The sequence below is a fragment of the Phyllobates terribilis genome, unplaced genomic scaffold (assembly GCF_046119375.1).
Source record: "Phyllobates terribilis strain yellow unplaced genomic scaffold, ASM4611937v1 Scaffold_10__3_contigs__length_209671492, whole genome shotgun sequence".
Taxonomy (NCBI): domain Eukaryota; kingdom Metazoa; phylum Chordata; class Amphibia; order Anura; family Dendrobatidae; genus Phyllobates; species Phyllobates terribilis.
In genome coordinates, this window is record NW_027362770.1 from 178,597,580 (window position 1) to 178,619,352 (window position 21,773).

Here is a 21,773-nt window from a genome sequence, read left to right on the forward strand (position 1 = left end):
AACTGCACTTGGGGACAATTTCAAAGTTTGCCCAATTTTTTGGAATAACTGACCTTCATTTCTTAAAGTAATGATGGCCACTCGTTTTTCTTTACTTAGCTGCTTTTTTCTTTCCAAAATACAAATTCTAACAGTCTATTCAGTAGGACCATCAGCTGTGTATCCACCAGACTTCTGCACAACACAACTGACGGTCCCAACCTCATTTATAAGGCAAGAAATCCCACTTATTATACCTGACAGGGCACACCAGTGAAGTGAAAACCATTTCCGGTGACTACCTCTTGAAGCTCATCAAGAGAATGCCAAGAGTGTGCAAAGCAGTCATCAAAGCAAAAGTTGGCTACTTTGAAGAACCTAGAATATAAGACATATTTTCAGTTGTTTCACACTTTTTTGTTAAGTATATAATTCCACATGTGTTAATTCATAGTTTTGATGCCTACAGTCTGAATGTACAATTTTCATATTCATGAAAATACAGAAAAATCTTTAAATGAGAAGGTGTGTCCAAACTTTTGGTCTGTACTGTATATATATAGTACAAGGCAAAAGATTTCACTTCTTACATTACATGAGTGATATCTATTGTAAATTCCAGAATAGCTCAGAAACCGGTGAATCGCTCCATACAGAATACTGGCCCCCATATAACGTTTCATACAGGATACTGGCCCCCATATAAAGCTCCATACAGGATACTGGCCCCCATATAACTCTCCATACAGAATACTGGCCCCTATATAACGCTCCATACAGGATACTGGCCCCCACATAACGCTCCATACAGGATACTGGCCCCCATATAATGCTCCACACAGGATACTGGCCCCCTTATTTCGCTCCATACAGGATACTGGTTCCCATATAACGCTCCATACAGGATAGTGGCCCCCTTATAACGCTCCATACAGGATACTGGCCCCCTTATAACGCTCCATACAGGATACTGGCCCCCATATAATGCTCCATGCAGGCTGTGCCCCCACATAATGCTCCATGGAGGCTGTTCCCCCCACATAATGCCCCATGCAGGATGTCACCCCCCTTATAATGCCCCATGCAGGATGTCACACCCTTATAATGCCACATGCAGGATGTCACCCCCCCTTATAATGCCCCATACAGGATGTCACTCCCCCCCATATAATGTCCCATGTAGGATGTCACTTCCCCCCCTTTTAATGCATCATGCAGGATGTCACTCCCCCCATATAATGGCCCATGCAGGATCTCACTCCCCCCCCTTTTAATGCCCCATGCAGGATGTCACCTCTCCCCCCTTCCTTATAATGCCCCGTGCAGGATGTCACTCCCCCCCTCATAATGCCCCATGCAGGATGTCACCCCCCCTTATAATGCCACATGCAGGATGTCACTCCCCCCTTTTAATGCCCCATGCAGGATGTCACCCCCCCCTCCTCCCTTATGATGCCCCATGCAGGATTTCACCGCCCTTCCCTTATAATGTCCCATGCAGGATTTCACTCCCCCTTATAATGCCCCATGCAGGATGTCACCCCCCCCTTATAATGCCCCAGGCAGGATGTCACCTCTCCCCCCCATATGATGCCCAATGCAGGATGTCACTCCCCCCTTATAATGCCCCATGCAGGATGTCACCCCCCCCTTATAATGCCCCATGCAGGATGTCACTCCCCCCCCCTTTTAATGTCCCAGGCAGGATGTCACCTCCCCCCCATTTAATGCCCCATGCAGGATGTCACTCCCCCCCTTATAATGCCCCATGCAGGATGTCACCCCCCCTTATAATGCCCCATGCAGGATGTCACTCCCCCCCTTATAATGCCCCAGGCAGGATGTCACCTCTCCCCCCCATATGATGCCCAATGCAGGATGTCACTCCCCCCTTATAATGCCCCATGCAGGATGTCACCCCCCCCTTATAATGCCACATGCAGGATGTCACTCCCCCCTTATAATGCCCCATGCAGGATGTCACTCCCCCCCTTATAATGCCCCATGCAGGATGTCACCCCCCCTTATAATGCCACATGCAGGATGTCACTTCCCTCCATATAATGCCCCATGCAGGATGTCACCACCCCTCCCTTATGATGCCCCATGCAGGATGTCACTCCCCCTCCTTAAAATGCCCCATGCAGGATTCCCCCCCCCCTTCCTTATAATGCCCCATGCAGGATGTCACTCCCCCCCTCCCATATAATGCCCCATGCAGGATGTCACTCCCCCCCATCCTTATAATGCCCCATGCAGGATTTCACCCCCCTCCCTTTTAATGCCCCATGAAGTATGTCACTCCCCCCCTCCCTTATAATGCCCCATGAAGGATGTCACTCCCCCCCCCCCCTTTAATGCCCCATGCAGGATCAGGAAGTCACCCCTCCCTTATAATGCTCCATGCCTCCATACATTAAAAAAAAATAATCAAATACTCACCTCACTTCTCATCTGCTGCTGCTCTGGACTCCAGCGTCGCCGGCGTCTTCCCGTTCTGCGCTGTGACGGCTCAGGAGAGAGCGCGGTGTAAAGACATCACAGTCAGAGGACACGGAAGAGACCGGAGCTGCTGCGGAGGCACGAGGAGAGGTAAGTATTGTTTCGCCGACTGTCGGGACCCTGAGCAAGCGGGGGGAGCGGGCGCTGTCACCGCTCTCCTCCGCTCACGGGTCCCATAACACAGCGGGGAGCCTGACGGCGAGTGGGCCCCCACCTGCTCAGGGCCCCGGCACTTGCCCGGGTGCGCCGGGTGCTGGCGCCGGCCCTGCATTGCAGCCACCTGCTTGCTATATGCCCCTATATACAGTGCACTTAATTACCATATACAATCATGACAGAAAGTGTTGGCACCCTTCAAATTGTTCCAAAAAATGAAGTATTTCTCCCAGAAAATTATTGCAATTACACATGTTTTGTTATACACATGTTTATTTATTTTGTGTTTTGCAACAACACAAAAAAAAGCAGAGAAAGGCAAATTGGACATAATTTAACACAAAACACCAAAAATGGGCCGAACACAATTATTGACACCTTTCTAAAATTGTGGGTAAACAACTTTGTTTCAAGCATGTGATGCTTGTTCAAACTCACCTGTGGCAAGTAACAGGTATGGGTAATACAGAAATCACACCTGAAGCCAGATAAAAAGGGGAGAAGTTGTCTCAATCTTTGCATTGTGTGTCTGTGTGTGCCACACTAAGCATGGAGACCAGAAAGAGGAGAAGAGAACTGTCTGAGGACATGAGAACCAAAATTGTTGAACATTATCAACAATTTTAAGGTTACAAGTCCATCTTCAGAGATCTTGATGTTTCTTTGTCCACAGTGCGCAACATAATCAAGAAGTTTACAACCCAAGGCACTGTAGCTAATCTCCTGGCAGAGAAAAATTGATGAAAGGTTGCAACACCGGATAGTCGAGATGGTGGATAAGCAGCCTGTAACATCCCTGGCGGCGTGCTTGCATAGTGCACCACCTCCCACTATGCAAGACCGCAATTTTACCTGTCAGTCCAGCCTACAAACCTTGCTCCAGTTCATGCTGTGTGCATGTCCCTTGACTGACTGCTTAGGGCGGCGGCCCGGTTGCTTCCTGATTCTTATAGCTGCTGTGGGCGCACCCTAATGCGTCTCCAGCCTATTGCTGTGAGTCACTGGATGTTTAAACCCCCTCCACCCAGTAGGAGGTGCCTGAGCAACACCTTCACTCAGTTTGTCTTTGCAACTGTATTGCCAGGTCCTGTCCTTTTATCTCTGACTTCTAGTCTGTTTACGCCACTCTGGGGGCTGCATTCTCAGACTTGTTATCTCTGACTTCTAGTCTGTTTCCGCTACTCTGGGGGCTGTATTCCCAAGCCTGTTACCTGTGACTTCTAGTCTGTTTCTGCCACTCTGGGGGCTGTATTCCCAGGCTTGTTCTTGTATCTCATTGCAGTAGCAGTTCCTGTCTGAACTGTATCCTAGTCTGTTACCTGTTTTTCTCTATGTCCGTACCTTCCCTTTTCCTGCAGTATCTGAACCTGCACCTAACTCCAACTCGTTGTCTCTGTACTTCTGTTTGTGAGTTTTGTGTCCACTCGCTACTTCATAGGAAGTACCTTGTGTGTATCTGGTTCTGCTTGTCCCTTTTCCCTTCCTCCGTATCTTCCTGTATTTTCCAGTCTGTTCCATGTGAACAGAGCCCTGTCCTCTCTGCCTTGCCCACTGCTCCGGCGGTTTCTCTCTGCTCTGACTTGCCCACCGCTCCGGCGGCTTCCCTCTGCTCTGCCTTACCCACCGCTCCGGCGGCTTCTCTCTGCTCTGACTTACCCACCGCTCCGGTGGCTTCGCTCTGCTCTGACTTACCCACCGCTCCGGCGGCTTCTCTCTGCTCTGACTTGCCCACCGCTCTGGCGGCTTCTCTCTGCTCTGCCTTGCTCACCGCACTAGCGGTTTCTCTCTGCTCTGACTTGCCCACCGCTCCGTCGGCTTATCTCTGCTCTGCCTTGCCCACCGCTCCGGCGGCTTCTCTCTGCTCTGCCTTCCCCACCGCTCTGGCGGTTCCGCTCTGCTCTGCCTTGTCCACCGCACCTGCGGTTTCTCTCTGCTCTGCCTTGTCTACCGCTCCGGCGGTTCCGCTCTGCTCTGCCTTGCCCACTGCACCTGCGGTTTTCGCTCCGCTCTGCTTGCTCACCGAACCAGCAGTTCTTCTCTGCTCTGCCTTGTCCTCCGCTCCAGCGGTTTCGCTTTACTCTGCTTGTCTACCGCATCTGCGGCTCTGTATCTGTCTCCCAGTCTGTACTGGACCCTATCCAGCCTGCGCTCCAACCTGCTAGTACCTCCCGGTCTGCACTCCAGCCGTGCTTGCCAGTATCTCCCTGTCTGCATACCAGCCGTGCTTGCCAGTGCCCACCTGTCTGCATACCAGCCGTGCTTGCCAGAGCCCACCTGTCTGCATACCAGCCGTGCTTGCCAGTGCCCACCTGTCTGCATATCAGCCGTGCTTGCCAGTGCCCACCTGTCTGCATACCAGCCGTGCTTGCCAGTGCCCACCTGTCTGCATACCAGCCGTACTTGCCAGTACCCACCTGTCTGCATACCAGCCGTACTTGCCAATGCCCACCTGCCTGTATGCCAGTCTAACCTGCCTGTTCCTGCATTCCCCAGTGTGGGTCAACAACTGTGACCGGGGTCTGACCTGGAGTCGCACCTGGTCCCTCTGCTCGGTTCCTCCTTGGTCCACGGAGTCGACTGAGCCGCCGTGCGACCTTGGTCGGATCGGGTTGATACTTAGTCACGCCCCTCCAGGCACTCCTCGGTTCATGGTACAGTGGGATCACTAACCACGCTCACGCCAGTCAGTCTGGGATATGTGAATGAAATGAAACGCTATGGCAGGAGACCCAGGAGGACCTGTCACGCTTGGTGAGCAAAGGAACAAGTGTACAATGATGGGAAGAGGGGGAAGGGAGCCCAACAACTAGGGAAAGGGGGAGTGGAGACCCTTAGGCAGATCTAGTATCACCCTGACTGCTCTATCATCCCTAAATAGGTTCCGCACCTATCGCCTATCAGGAAAAATAATCCCTGAATGTCCATAGAGCTAGGCCATAGGTAGGGAGGGGACGAGGTGAACACTAGTTGACGTGGGGTACTCGGCAGCCGGGCCTACGGAGGCCGGTATAGGGGATATCACGGTGGCTAGCCCGGTCCGTGACCCAGGGCGGTCAATGAAAAGGGGAGTTATTATTTATATGGAGTTTTTGGAATAGTTCGTGACGCCACCTGTGAAATGGGGCTAAAGGGGCCGCCGCTGCAGAGCAGTCCTCTGAGGCAGATGGTAGGGCAGCTTGCGATGGAATGGCTCCCCACAGGTGGAGCGGGCCTCAGGGCAGCGTGGGATGTAATGGATGGTGGTGCAGGGGAGAGATGGCAGGACGATCCCGGAGGAAAGACGGACACTCACACAGGGGTAAGCTTCAGTACCTTTACTGGTGGCGATGCAGGCACGGTCCAGGGTACTCCAGACGAAGGGCGCACTTCTGGACTTTCCCCAGTGAGCGGGTATAGGGCCTCCTGATCCGTGGCTTTATTCTCTAAGCTTCTGGCCTGCCTGGAACTAGGCCTAGATTGGTTACTGTCTCTCCTTGCACCTGCTGACCTGGTGGTAGGGCCTTCTCTTTGGAGATCACTCTGCCTGGATGCTGGGGCCTCCGTGACTCTTAGCCCTGGTACTGCAATCAGCATTTGGTGAACCTGGGACCTGTAGTCCTCCAGGGGTTCCAGTGGTTCCTACTGGGTATTAAGGGTCCCTGTAGGCTCGGACCCGATGTCCGGTTTATATATCAGGGTGAGTCTGGTATGCTCCTCTGCCCCCCTCGCTACTTATTCCTTCTCCTCTCGCCTTCGGCCACACTCAGGGCCCTCACTAGGCTTCAGCGTGCTGTAGGCCTCAACTTGCCTCACACAGCAGCCTGTGTGCTGCTCTCTCACTGAGCACTAGACTCTGAACTCACTCACAACTAACTGAGCTGCCTGGCTCCACCCTCCCTATATATGTCCCTAACGGGCTCCCTCTGCTGGTCTGAGGTGGTAGGGTGGAGATGTGTGAATGTGTGAGGGCCTCTTGTGGAGAAGTCCATCCATGCACCCTTCTGGGTTCTGTGGCACCAATGCGCAGCAGGGCACCACACTAGTCAGGCCCCACTGTAACTAAAGGCAACAAGGTAAACAAACAAAGGGGATACACTTAGCTTGAGAAGACACTAGAGAGATCATGTCAACTGTCCTCCAAGGGAACTTCAAAAAGATACTAGCCGACTACTAGTACTTCAGGCCTGGACGGAGGAAAATAGAGCTATCACCGGCGACTCTCTGGAGACACTGAGTTTTTAACTATCAAGCAAGGGTGTGTTAATTAGAAACAGAAGGTGGAGGTCACTGCTGGGTCCTAGAAGGAGAAGGATTTCACTACACTACAAAGATGAAAGGATCAAGAAAGCGTCTGCAAAGCCAAGTGCAGTGACCTTCTAAAGCCGGATCCAGAAGGACTGTCTGTCACGCTTGATACACCTGTGACAGGACCCCACTGCTGACACAGAGGCATAAAAAAGCTAGATGCAGTTTGCCAAAATGTACAAGAAAGCTTCTTGCAGACTGATGAGACCAACATAGAGCTTTTTGATAAAGCACATCATTCTACTGTTTACTGAAAATGAAACGAGTTGCCATTTATATAAATGGCAGCCACAGTTAGGTCTATGCACACATTACCTTTCTTAAAGGGCTACACATTCCTCATCTACAACTAAAGATAAAACATGAGGCATAACATAATATAACAAATAATAACCAGTACGACCAGTTATTCCACTGATCTTATGGCATGTTTCTACTTTCGGGTTTTTTTAAGCACATTTTGAAGTCAAAGTCAAGTGTGAAATCATAGAAAGGGAATGCCTTAGGGTGAATTCATGAAGACTATCACCAGTCTCTACCAACAATCAGCTTGCATAAGATGTGCCAAGTTCATTAATGTTCACATGTGTCTATCTTAATTTGGTGCGTCTTCAGGACTCGAAGTCAAAAAATGTACTGTAGTTATGAGCCTGAAGAAGCACCCGAGTTGGCGAAACTTTAAAACTCTCTCAGGGTTAAAGCTGCAGCCACACAAACTTGCCGTAAGTACTATCTATGCACGCCGCTTCCGGATGTGCCACGGTCATTGATGTAAGACAATGTGAAGCAGTCACAAGATGTCCTCTTGTTCTAACGGCTGATAGATGTCAGGGTGGGAGCACGTTTAGCCTGATGGACGTTCAAGGCAGGAATGAATCTCAGAGATGCACATCTAGCACCAGGAATGGAGATAAACTACCAAAACTATTGTTGCCAGTAGTGGCATAGCAAACGCGTTTCGAGTAACGTTTTTAGTCATGGCTAAGTAGCCGACCAATCAGAATGCAAATAAAAGCCACGTGCTAAACCAGACCAATAATGAAAAACATTATCGCCACCTTTACTGAATATGTCTGATTTGAGTTTATGACTTAACTACTTCCAAATTACTAATAAACTTTAGTCGTCCGGGCAGTCAGCATTTGTATCACGAGATCATGCTGCTGCAGGAGCAAAGAGCCTGGCTATCAGACACAGCCAGACTCCACATAGAGAAGGCAGATATGGTTTATTACTGTCTCTGCCTTTTATATTGCTGTTTAAATAGCACTGAGCGAGTATAAAATATAGAAAGCGCTGACAACTGTCATGCTATGACCGGGTTCAGGGAGAGTTGGAGCTGTTGTGTCCTAAGAGACCTAGTCCGCTCTGCAGTGAGGAGGCTGAATTCCCACTGTAACTCGGCTATTATACCAGTTACAGGGGAAATCAAATAAAAAAAAACGTTTTTAATTGTTGAAATGTCCCCATGAGCTTATGGGGGGCACAATGTGCTTATAGGGGACACAATGTGTGAAATAAATGAAAAATAAATACAAAGTTAAAACAAATAATTTAAAAAATGCCGCTGCCAATGCCTATTATTCTTAACGTTTGAATAAAAAACCCATGTTTCCGATATTAATATAATTGTTACAGAAAAGGGAACAACATTAAAATGCATTCTAGTGTTCCTTTGTGGTCATAAAAAATAATGTAAAAATAGACATATATTTCCTTTATTTTTCCCTCCGATGTTGCACAATATAAGCAAAAAGAAAAAAAAATTATAGGATGCACTAAAATACAAATGCAACACAACTGAATTAGAGCCGGACTACTATTCATGGTGTGTGTATTATAAATACACCCATAAAGCAATTAGTAGTGAATCTTCAGTGGCCGCTCTCCACGGCAGCCGGCTCACACCGAGCAGAGCGTGAGAAGTTCTGCATTCCTGTGACCAGCGGTGACGTCATTAAGGTTACCGCCGGTCACACGCAGTGGGTCTCACGATCTGCTCAGTGTGTTCCGGCTGGTGTGGATAGCGGTCGCATCACTGATGGGACTAATCTCCTAACCATGAACCCCCGTAATTTTCATAACCAGCTGAGGTAATGCCGAAAGCTGGGGGTAGATGTTAATGTTCTGGGAAGGAGCCAATAGCCATAAAGGTTCCAGGCTATTAATATCAGCTCACAACTGTTTGATTAGCCTTTACTGGTTATTATAGGGAGCACCCCCCCAAAGAAATGATGTGGGGTTTCCCCTATATTCAATAACCAGCAAAGGCTAAACAGGTAGCTGCGGGCTGATATTAATAGCATAAGAAAGGGCCATGTAGTTTGGCCCCCTCCCAGACTAAGAACATCAGCTCTCAGCCGCCCCAGAAATGGTGCGTCCATAAGATGCACCAATTTTTGCCCTTAGTCTCCGCTCTTCCCACTTGCCCTGGTGCGGTGGCAAGTGGGGTAATATTTGTGGGGTTAATGTCAGCTTTGTAATGTCAGCTGACATCAAGCCTAGGGGTTAGTAATGGAGAGGCGTCTATGAGACGCCCCCATTACTAACCCAAAGTCAAATGTTATAAAAACACACATAGAGTAACGTTCTTAAATCCTCCTCTTTTACCCATTTATTACTGTAAAATTAAAAAGAATAAAATACAATATACCTCACCTGTCCGACGACAATCCCTTTGTCCCACGATGAGTCCAGCTCTGCTTCATATGGATTTCATGGCTGAGCGGTGGCATGATGCGACCTCACAGCTGGGAATCGAAGAGACACTGAACTGCTGAAAGCGCAGCTCAGTGACCTGCGGTGACTTCTTTGAGGTTACCGCAGGTCACAAGCTGCGGTTCCCACGGGCAGCTCACTGTGAGCGGGCCAATGAACTACGGTGACCTCAATGACATCACCACTAGCACTGTGAGAAATTTCGCTCACACTGAGCTGCCCATGGGAATCGCAGCTTGTGGCCTGCGGTAACCTCAATGATGTCATCGCAGGTCACTGAAGCTGCTCTCAGCAGCTCAGGGTCTCCTCAATTCACAGCTGCGAGGTCGCATCATGCCACTGCTCCCACTATCAAAGAGACCAGTAGTACGCTGATGAGAGTAGTACTCTCATTAGTGTACCCCTGTGACTGTCGGTAACCTTTTTACCGCCGGTTACAGCTGCTGCGTGGGAACTTACCGCTGATCAGAGCCGGTGTTTTACGCGCTGTCACACAGATTACAGCGTTGGAAACACCGGATGTTCGGGCCCCCCATTCATTTGAAGGGGTCCGGGTTTGGGTTCGAGTTCGGGTACCTTTCTGGTAGCTTTTTAAAATCTGATGGACCTCCACGGGTTTGCCCATCGCTACCTATGATCTATTATCTACACTATAGCTTGGAAAGTTTGCGGGTGAATGTGGAGGAGCAGCCATAAAATAGCAGCTCCTCCGTTCAGTGTCAAAGGACAACCCAGGGGTGCAGCTAATCCAGGTAGCTCACATCCTGCAGCTCCAGCCTCACATGGTCTCCAGTCTTCATCTGCTGCATCCCCCTTTTTGGACTTGACTCGTTCCAACCTCTTTCCTCTGTCCTCTGATGTATATGACGCGCCCCCTGGGCCATGTTCAGGGGATACCCGGAGCCGGATCTGAATAGGAGTAGTAGTCCTCGTGGCGGTGACCCGGTCCGTGCCCAGGGTGTCAGTCTAGGAGGCAGTGTTTGGCAGATGATACTGTATTGTTCGACTACGCCACCCGTTGAATGCAGCTATGGAGCTGCCGCTGCAGGGCAGACCGCTGAGGCCGGTGGTAGGATTGTGCAGCGTGGATGGTATAACCCCCAACGGGAGGGGTATGGCCTCAGGGCTATTGTGAGTTGGATGAGGGGAGTGATGGTGCGGGTGTCCCAGTACTGAAGGTGCAGGTATGACCACGAAACACGGAGGCTTGAAGTGCAGTTTCAAAAGCTTTACTCACTGTTCTTTACCCGGTCGCTTGTGCACAGTAAGGACCACTCGAGTCATGCTGCGTCCACCAGGTCAGGGACTCGGCCAACTCCCAGGTCGTTCCAGAGCGTGGTCCAGAGCTCCCCTCTCTTCCTTCCTACTGGCCGTTCTCACCAGGGACCCACCTATGTCCGGCTCCCTCGGGCCTCTTGGTGGTGAAACCTTTCCTGGCTTCCCTGGCCCTATGCGTGGTATGCCTTCCTGGTGGATGTGGTGAGGGTCGTGCCAAAGCTTGACCACGACCTCCGGTTCCTGGCTGAGGATGATTAGCCTCTACCAGTTTGGGATCCGGTACCCTTCTCTGCCAACCCTTCACCCTTTTCGTTCTCCTGTGGGATCTCAGGGTTCCCTCTCTCCTTGCGTCTCTGGGCCTTTCTGCCTCCTTCTCTCTGCTTCAGGCCTGGCCCTGGAGCTGGGCCCAGCCGGAGCCACAGCTCCCTGTCGGCCCTCTCTGGCTGAACTCCTCTCTGCACCGAACAGACCCTGTCTCCAGATGGTGCCCACCTTATATACTCCCTCTATGTGTGAGCCCAGGTGACTAGCACCCAATGGGCTCCTAGCTATACCCAGAGTACCTCCCCTATCTGCTCCTACACTACAGGGATATTCCTCCCCCCTCCCCACTCCAGCCGGGGACAGACGCTGTCGTACCTGCACATCTTCCTAGTGGGAGTACCGTTGTTCTGTCCCCCGGAAATGGGGTGAGTGTAGTGCATGCAGTTGTCTGAGCTCTGTTCCACACTCCATCCTTACCCGGGAGTGGAATACCACACCTCTGGTTCGAGGTGCAATACCCCTGTAGCAGCCGAGTCCTCGGGGTGCTACATATAGATCTCATCCTCTACAGGGGGTCTCCCTCTCTGATCCACAAGGTTGCTGTGCCACTTCAGGGACCACAGATTTTCCTTCCAATGAGGCAATCATGAAGAAACAACCTTCTGGAGTTTTCCTCTGCTCTTTCCCTTCATTTATGTTTTTGCTATCTCATTTGTCCTTTATGTAATTATCAGCAATGACTCTGCAGAATGCCGGCTGAACAGGCGGCCGCCTTCACTCACCTATGGGATGGACTTTACGACAGGGGAAGGACTGGATAAATACAGGTAGCAGCTTGTGCACTGCCAGTCACTGGGACACATTGCACCATGGCTCTGAAGCCGGACTCCTACGTGTTGTTGAACGATGGGCATAAAATGCCAGTGATTGGATTTGGCACCTACGCCCCGGACACGGTGAGTGCATCAGACATAAAGTAGAGGCTACACCACTGAATGCAGAGCACAGCTGCATTACTGCAGCTCTCTCGCCACCTCAATGTTTCCCTATGTGGAAATACACAGTGCAACTATTTTGCCATTTACCCCATAGGGAAACATGGAGATTGTGCACAATTTTCGGTAACGCTGCAACTTAAACATGACTTATAATGATTGCATCTCATTCCACACAGTACACCAAAGAGCAGGCTTGTGAGAGCACCAAGGTGGCCATTGAGGTCGGTTACCGTCACATTGACTGTGCATTTTTATACGGCAATGAGGTCCAGGTCGGCCAAGCTATTAACTCAAAAATTGCGGATGGGACGGTGAAGAGGGAAGACATTTTTTACACTGGAAAGGTGACTGCAGAACGTAAAGTTCTGAACAATCAAAAAATTATTTTTTAGCATTAGTATGGCTATTGGGGGGCGATGCCGAGGTCTTACAGGTTTTAATTTATTCTGCAGCTTTCGAACAATAACCAGACTCCCGAGAGAGTTCGACCCGCGCTGGAAAAATCTCTGAAGGATCTACAGCTGGATTACATGGATCTCTTCCTTATCCACTCCCCAGTGGAGTTCAAGGTCTGTAAATATATGTGTGGGATTTGCCATGGCTCCCACTCAGTCCTGGATGTTATTAGAGCAGAAGACATGATACTTTGTAAATTATATGTGAATCCTTTTTTCCCCTCCAGCCTGGAGATGATCTCTTTCCCGTTGATGAAAATGGGAAATTCATTTTCCATAACACAGATATCCGGGAAACATGGAAGGTAAATATCGGGGTCCTGGTTGTCTTAGATAGCTTGATCTAACTAAGCACAGTGGCAAGTTGACAGCTCTTAAGAGGGCTTTCATGGACAGGATCCCAGGGGAACATTGGTCTTCACAGTTTAAATCCTAAAAAAAGGCAACTGGATTTATGTATGGCAACCTGGGTTGATTTCACAGAGTGGCTGCTGGCCGGTGGAGTGGGCTGGCAGAAAATAGACATTAAGATGTGTAAGAACTTCCATTGATAGGATCCCAGAGGAACCTTGGTCTTCACCCTCTAATCCCTAAAAAAATGGGATCTTGACTTATGAAGGCCACCCTAGATTAATTCCATGGAGTGGCTGCTGGATGGTGGGGCTGGTGGGCATTCAATAGTCAGAATTTCAGGACAGAACTAGGAGTTGCTACTGGCCGGTGGAGTGGGCTGGCAGAAAATAGACAAAAAGATGGGTAAGAACTTCCATTCATAGGATCCCAGGGGAACCTTGGTCTTCACCCTCTAATCCCTTAAAAAATGGGATCTTGACTTGTGAAGGCCTCCCTAGATTGATTCCATGGAGTGGCTGCTGGCCGGTGGAGCAGGTTGGCATTGAATAGTCAGAATTTCAGGACAGAACTAGCAGTGGCTGCTCGCCGGTGGAGTGGGCTGGCAGAAAATAGACAAAGAGATGGGTAAGAACTAGGAGGTCAAAGTCAGGAACAAAATCGAGTCAAATCAGGTAGTCAGTTCACAAACCGGGGTAAAGGACGTGAGTAAACAGCTTGAGTCACAGCTGGAAAGTAGGAATGAACCAAAGAAAATAAATCTTATAACTGGCAGCCAAAGACCGACTTCAGTGGGTTTAATTATCTGAAGGTTGATGGGGGATTCTAGTCAGAATAACTTTGCCTCCAACACGCTGGGTAAGAGTCCCAATTTTAGAAGGAGCATCTCTCATATTATTTCACCCCAACTTCTAGGCTATGGAAGCGTGCAAAGATGCCGGGCTTGCCAGATCCATAGGCATCTCCAATTTTAACCGAAAGCAGATTGAGCTGATTCTGAACATGCCAGGACTCAAGTACAAACCAGTGTGCAACCAGGTACATATCGCGGACCAGTAAGGATAATTTACAGATAAATATCCTAAAGACATAGAAAAACATGTTTTTTTAAAGAAAAAACAAAACAAACAACAACAAAAAAAAAAACAGCGCCACTCTTTCCCACAGGTTGTATGTGGTATTGCAATTCCGCCCCATTAACGTTAATGGAGCTTTAATACAAGATATACGAGATATAACCCATGGACAGGTGTGGGGCTGTTTCTGAAAAACAAAACAAAAACAAAACATAGCCATGTTGTCCTAATATTGTATCATCAACATGTTGTTTAGAGTGAAACTTTGCATATTGTATCCAATGTTATATATAGTAATGAGCCATTATATCTCTACACAGGTAGAATGTCACATATTCCTCAACCAGAGCAAATTACTGGAGTTCTGCAAATCTCGTGATATCGTGCTGGTCGGGTACAGCGTGCTGGGGTCCAGCAGAGTAGAGGGCTGGTAAGAACGAGGACATTGGTTTATTATATGTGGTGGTGTCCTAGAAAGTAGGCAAATATAAGGAAATAACTGCTATAATACTGCCCCTATGTACAAGAATATAACTACTATAATACTGCTCCTATGTACAAGAATATAACTACTATAATACTGCTCCTCTTTACAACAATATAACTACTATAATACTGCTCCTATGTACAAGAATATAACTACTATAATACTGCCCCTATGTACAAGAATATAACTACTATAATACTGCTCCTATGTACAAGAATATAACTACTATAATACTGCTCCTATGTGCAAGAATATAACTACTATAATACTGACCCTATGTACAAGAATATAACTACTATAATACTGCTCCTATGTACAAGAATATAACTACTATAATACTGCCCCCTATGTACAAGAATATAACTACTATAATACTGCTCCCTATGTACAAGAATATAACTACTATAATACTGTCCCCTATGTACAAGAATATAACTACTATAATACTGCTCCTATGTACAAGAATATAACTACTATAATACTGCTCCTCTTTACAACAATATAACTACTATAATACTGCTCCTATGTGCAAGAATATAACTACTATAATACTACTCCTATGTGCAAGAATATAACTACTATAATACTGCTCCTATGTGCAAGAATATAACTACTATAATACTGCTCCTATGTGCAAGAATATAACTACTATAATACTGCTCCTATGTACAAGAATATAACTATATAATACTGCTCCTCTTTACAACAATATAACTACTATAATACTGCTCCTATGTGCAAGAATATAACTACTATAATACTGCCCATATGTACAAGAATATAACTACTATAATACTGCTCCTATGTACAAGAATATAACTACTATAATACTGCCCCCTTGTACAAGAATATAACTACTATAATACTGCCCCTATGTACAAGAATATAACTACTATAATACTGCCCCGATGTACAAGAATATAACTACTATAATACTGCTCCTATGTACAAGAATATAACTACTATAATACTGCCCCCTTGTACAAGAATATAACTACTATAATACTGCCCCTATGTACAAGAATATAACTACTATAATACTGCCCCGATGTACAAGAATATAACTACTATAATACTGCCCCGATGTACAAGAATATAACTACTATAATACTGCCCCGATGTACAAGAATATAACTACTATAATACTGCTCCTATGTACAAGAATATAACTACTATAATACTGCCCCGATGTACAAGAATATAACTACTATAATACTGCCCCTATGTACAGGAATATAACTACTATAATACTGCTCCTATGTACAAGAATATAACTACTATAATACTGCTCCTATGTACAAGAATATAACTACTATAATACTGCCCCTATGTGCAAGAATATAACTGCTATAATACTGCCCCCTATGTACAAGAATATAACTACTATAATACTGCTCCTATATACAAGAATATAACTACTATAATACTGCTCCTATGTACAAGAATATAACTACTATAATACTGCCCCTATGTACAAGAATATAACTACTATAATACTGCTCCTATGTACAAGAATATAACTACTATAATACTGCCCCCTATGTACAAGAATATAACTACTATAATACTGCCCCCTATGTACAAGGATATAACTACTATTATACTGCTCCTGTGTACAATAATATAACTACTATAATACTGCTCCTATGTACAAGAATATAACTACTATAATACTGTCCCTATGTACAAGAATATAACTATTATAATACTGCCCCTATGTACAAGAATATAACTACTATAATACTGCTCCTATGTATAAGAATATAACTACTATATTACTGCCCCCTATGTACAGGAATATAACTACTATAATACTGCTCCTATTTACAAGAATATAACTACTATAATACTGCTCTTATGTACAAGAATATAACTTCTATAATACTGCTCCTATGTACAAGAATATAACTACTATAATACTGCCCCGTATATACAAGAATATAACTACTATAATACTGCTCCTATGTACAAGAATATAACTACTATAATACTTATCCTATTTCCAAGAATATAACTACTATAATACTGCTCCTATGTACAAGAATATAACTACTATAATACTGCCTCTATGTACAAGAATATAACTACTATAATACTGCCCCCTATGTACAAGAATATAACTACTATAATACTGCTCCTATGTACAAGAATATAACTACTATAATACTGCCCCCTATGTACAAGAATATAACTACTATAATACTTCTCCTATTTACAAGAATATAACTACTATAATACTGCCTCTATGTATAAGAATATAACTACTATAATACTGCCTCTATGTATAAGAATATAACTACTATAATACTGCATCTATGTACAAGAATATAGCTACTATAATACTGCCCCCTATGTACAAGAATATAACTACTATAATACTGCTCCTATGTACAAGAATATAACTACTATAATACTGCCCCCTATGTACAAGAATATAACTACTATAATACTTCTCCTATTTACAAGAATATAACTACTATGATACTGCCTCTATGTATAAGAATATAACTACTATAATACTGCCTCTATGTATAAGAATATAACTACTATAATACTGCATCTATGTACAAGAATATAGCTACTATAATACTGCCCCCTATGTACAAGAATATAACTACTATAATACTGCTCCTATGTACAAGAATATAACTACTATAATACTGCCCCCTACGTACAAGAATATAACTACTATAATACTTCTATTTACAAGAATATAACTACTATAATACTGCCTCTATGTATAAGAATATAACTACTATAATACTGCCTCTATGTATAAGAATATAACTACTATAATACTGCATCTATGTACAAGAATATAGCTACTATAATACTGCCCCCTATGTAGAAGAATGTAACTACTATAATACTGCCCCCTATGTACAAGAATATAACTAGTATAATACTGCTGCTATATACAAGAATATAACTACTATAATACTGCTCCCTATATACAAGAATATAACTACTATAACACTACTTCTATGTACAAGAATATAACTACTATAATTCTGCCTCCTATGTACAAGAATATAAATACTATAATTATGCCTTCATATATACAGTGTAAGCCCCACCTAGCCTCCATGTATACAGTGTGAGACACACATAGCCTCCGTATATTCGGTGTGAGCCCCACATAGCCTCATATATACAGTATGAGCCCCCCACATAGCCTCCTATGCACAGTGTGAGCCCCACATAACCTCCATATACACAGTAGTAGCTCCCACATAGCCTCCATACATACAGTGTGAGCCACACATAGCTTCCTATATGCAGTATGAGCCCCCATATAGCCTACTATATACAGTATAAGCCCCAAACATAGCCTCCATATATATAGTGTGAGCCCCACATAGCTTCCTATATACAGTATGATCGTCCCACATAGCCTCCATATATACAGTGTGAGCCCCACATAGCCTCTATATATACAATGTGAGCCCCACATAGCCTCCATATATACAGTGTGAACCCCCCACATAGCCTTCATGTATAAAGTGTAAGCCCCCACATAGCCTCCATATATAGAGTGTGAGCCCCACATAGCCTCCTATATACAGTGTGAGCCCTCCACATAGCCTCCTATATACAGTGTGCGCCCTCCACATAGCCTCCTTATATATAGTGTGAGCCACACATAGCCTCCTATATACAAAATGAGACACCCACGTAGCCTCCATATATATAGAGTGAGCCCCACATAGCCTTCATCTATACAGTATGAGCCCCCCGCATAGCCTCCTATGCTCAGTGTGAGCCACACATAGCCTCCATATACACAGTATGAGCCACACATATCTCCCTATATACAGTATGAGCCCCCCACATAATCTCCTATGCACAGTGTGAGCCACACATAGCTCCCTATATACAGTATGAGCCCATATATAGCCTCCTATATACAGTATGAGCCCCCAACATCCCATACACATGAAAGAAAAAAAACACCATATACTCAGCAGTAGTGTGATGAATTGACGTCATCGCGTCTGCTGTCTCATATGCTGATTGGTGAAAGATGGAGCCGGCGGCCCTGTCCTCCACCAATGTATTCATCGCTGTCTGCATCTTGAGGATGCAGATATTGGTGACCGTGTGAGGTGGTAGATGGACGGCAGGCGGGGGAGGGCAGGATGTGGCCCACAGGCCGAGATCTGATCCATAGTATGCATATGATAACATCACATATAGTGCTCATATAATAGTGTCATTCATAGAATGAGACATCACAGAAGGCCCTATAATGACTATTTTGTTGGTGTTTTTTGGAGTACCCTAAAAAAAAATTGCTTATCGCCTATCCCATAGCCAAACTATTAGGAAAAGTGTGAAATTTTGTTTGTTTTCGTTCTGACAGGATTGATCAGAATTCCCCCAAAGTGCTTGAAGACCCCGTTGTAAATACAATCGCTAAGAAGCTGAACCGTTCTCCTGCACAGGTGGCCATGAGATATCTGCTACAGAGGGGATGTGTCGTCTTGGCAAAAAGCTTCAGCCCTGAGAGGATTAAGCAAAACTTCCAGGTAAATGAAGTGATTCTAATTCCTATAATTTCCTTTATCTTAAAAACAATCGACATTGTTTATTACTTTTCACTTACAGGTTTTTGACTTTGAATTAAGTGATGAAGACATGAAATCTGTAGATGGAGTCAATAAAAACCTGCGTTACCTGATTATCCATCCGTAAGTGTCTTTCCTGGCATTCTAGTTTTCGAGAACATATTTATTCATAATTTATTCTTTATATTTACTTTTATTTATTATTATTTTTACAATTATTTTTAATGTATTTTTATTATCTTATATTTTATGTACTTAGTTTACTTTTATATTCTTTTTTTTTTTATTTTAGCTGGAAAGAAAGCCCTAAGTATCCATATCACGATGAATATTAAGAACATTGGCCAATTTCTCTGGATTCGTCCTATTCATGCCTGTGTCTTAGTATCTTACTCTAGCAGATTCCAATCTACAGAGAATATACTATCTATGATATAGATTTTGACTGTGGTGTAACACTTATTATGGCTCAGAAATGACATCACATAGATACATTTTAACATACAGTACAAAGAGAAATTCTAAGGCTGAGTTCAGATGCTGCAATTCCACAGCAAAATCTCTTTGTGTCCTAAGTCAAATGTATAGCATTCGTCTGTATATTGCAATAAAATAGATTTTATGTCCAATTTAATTTGAAGGTGTTATCTGTTTTAAAGTTTTGTCAATACCCCTTTAACTCATGAAAAACTAATGATGTAATTCAATACCTTGAATCCTCTTAGAATTCTGTAGAACATGATATCAATTTCATTGTTTTCAGTCTTTCACATGGCTGTCAAATAGCTTAAAATCTGTAGAGGCATTTATGACGTGCCCATAGCGGTCCTTTAGCTTTTTAAACATCCTTAAATTTATATGAATCTCAGTTTTATTATTTTAGTTTAAAACATTCTTTTCTGTTGTTTTCCACCATGAAAGTTTCAGATTTACTACTCTGGCTTTAAATATGATATGTGAAAAGAAACAAATGAAACAAAAGAGCATCATCAGTATCAAGATATCATGACGTGAGAGTGTCCCCAAGGTCAGCTTTGTAACGATGCATACAATAGTCTAAACTAGACCAATAATGAAAAACATTATCGCCACCTTTCCTGAATATGTCTGATTTGAGGTTATAACTTAACTACTTCTGAATTACTAATAAACTTTAGTCGTCCGGGCAGTCAGCATTTGTATCACGAGATCATGCTGCTGCAGGAGCAAAGAGCCTGGCTATCAGACACAGCCAGACTCCACATAGAGAAGGCAGATATGGTTTATTACTGTCTCTGCCTTTTATATTGCTGTTTAAATAGCACTGAGCGAGTATAAAATATAGAAAGCGCTGACAACTGTCATGCTATGACCGGGTGCAGGGAGAGAGCAGGAGCTGTTGTGTCCTAAGAGACCTAGTCCGCTCTGCTATGCAGTGAGGAGGCTGAATTCCCACTGTAACTCAGGCTATTATACCAGTTACAGGGGAAATCAAATAAAAAAAAAACATTTTTAATTGTTGAAATGTCCCCATGAGCTTATGGGGGGCACAATGTGCTTATAGGGGACACAATGTGTGAAATAAATGAAAAATAAATACAAAGTTAAAACAAATAATTTAAAAAAAGCCGCTGCCAATGCCTATTATTCTTAACGTTGGAAAAAAAAACCCATGTTTCCGATATTAATATAATTGTTACAGAAAAAGGAACAACATTAAAATGCATTCTAGTGTTCCTTTGTGGTCATAAAAAATAATGTAAAAATAGACATATATTTCCTTTATTTTTCCCTCCGATGGTGCACAATATAAGCAAAAAGAAAAAAAAATTATAGGATGCGCTAAAATACAAATGCAACACAACTGAATTAGAGCCGGACTACTATTCATGGTGTGTGTATTATAAATACACCCATAAAGCAATTAGTAGTGAATCTTCTGTGGCCGCTCTCCACGACAGCCGGCTCACACCGAGCAGAGCGTGAGAAGTGCTGCATTCCTGTGACCAGCGGTGACGTCATTAAGGTTACCGCCGGTCACACGCAGTGGTCTCACGATCTGCTCAGTGTGTTCCGGCTGGTATGGATAGCGGTCGCATCACTGATGGGACTAATCTCCTAACCATGAACTCCTGGGGTCCCCCGTAATTTTCATAACCAGCTGAGGTAATGCCGAAAGCTGGGGGCAGATGTTAATGTTCTGGGAAGGAGCCAATAGCCATAAAGGTTCCAGGCTATTAATATCAGCTCACAACTGTTTGATTAGCCTTTACTGGTTATTATAGGGAGCACCCCCCCAAAGAAATGATGTGGGGTTTCCCCTATATTCAATAACCAGCAAAGGCTAAACAGGTAGCTGCGGGCTGATATTAATAGCATAAGAAAGGGCCATGTAGTTTGGCCCCCTCCCAGACTAAGAACATCACCTCTCAGCCGCCCCAGAAATGGTGCGTCCATAAGATGCACCAATTTTTGCCCTTAGTCTCCGCTCTTCCCACTGCCAAGTGCGGTAATATTTGTGGGGTTGATGTCAGCTTTGTAATGTCAGCTGACATCAAGCCTAGAGGTTAGTAATGGAGAGGCGTCTATGAGACGCCCCCGTTACTAACCCAAAGTCAAATGTTATAAAAACACACATAGAGTAACATAAAAATACAATATACCTGACCTGTCCGACG

General features: G+C 44.8%; 1 protein-coding gene across 1 annotated transcript; it reads left to right on the plus strand.

Annotated features, from left to right (window-relative positions):
• The first annotated feature begins 11,949 nt into the window (after positions 1–11,949).
• LOC141164723 (aldo-keto reductase family 1 member C1-like) lies at positions 11,950–19,745 on the plus strand. The gene is made up of 9 exons (XM_073650234.1): positions 11,950–12,137; positions 12,356–12,523; positions 12,632–12,748; positions 12,862–12,939; positions 13,901–14,023; positions 14,382–14,491; positions 18,912–19,077; positions 19,157–19,239; positions 19,409–19,745. Exons 1-9 carry the CDS (start codon positions 12,051–12,053, stop codon positions 19,449–19,451), a joined length of 975 nt encoding a protein of 324 aa, XP_073506335.1. The 5' UTR covers positions 11,950–12,050; the 3' UTR covers positions 19,452–19,745.
• Positions 19,746–21,773: the final 2,028 nt, after the last annotated feature.

What these genes read in the sequence shown, in the direction of transcription:
- LOC141164723 (XM_073650234.1), top strand. Translation starts at nt 12,051, where the DNA reads ATGGCTCTGAAGCCGGACTCCTACGTGTTGTTGAACGATGGGCATAAA. An exon ending in ATATCCGGGAAACATGGAAG is followed by an intron (nt 12,940 to 13,900) that starts GTAAATATCGGG and finishes CCCAACTTCTAG; the next exon opens with GCTATGGAAGCGTGCAAAGA. An exon ending in CGTTACCTGATTATCCATCC is followed by an intron (nt 19,240 to 19,408) that starts GTAAGTGTCTTT and finishes TTTTTATTTTAG; the next exon opens with CTGGAAAGAAAGCCCTAAGT.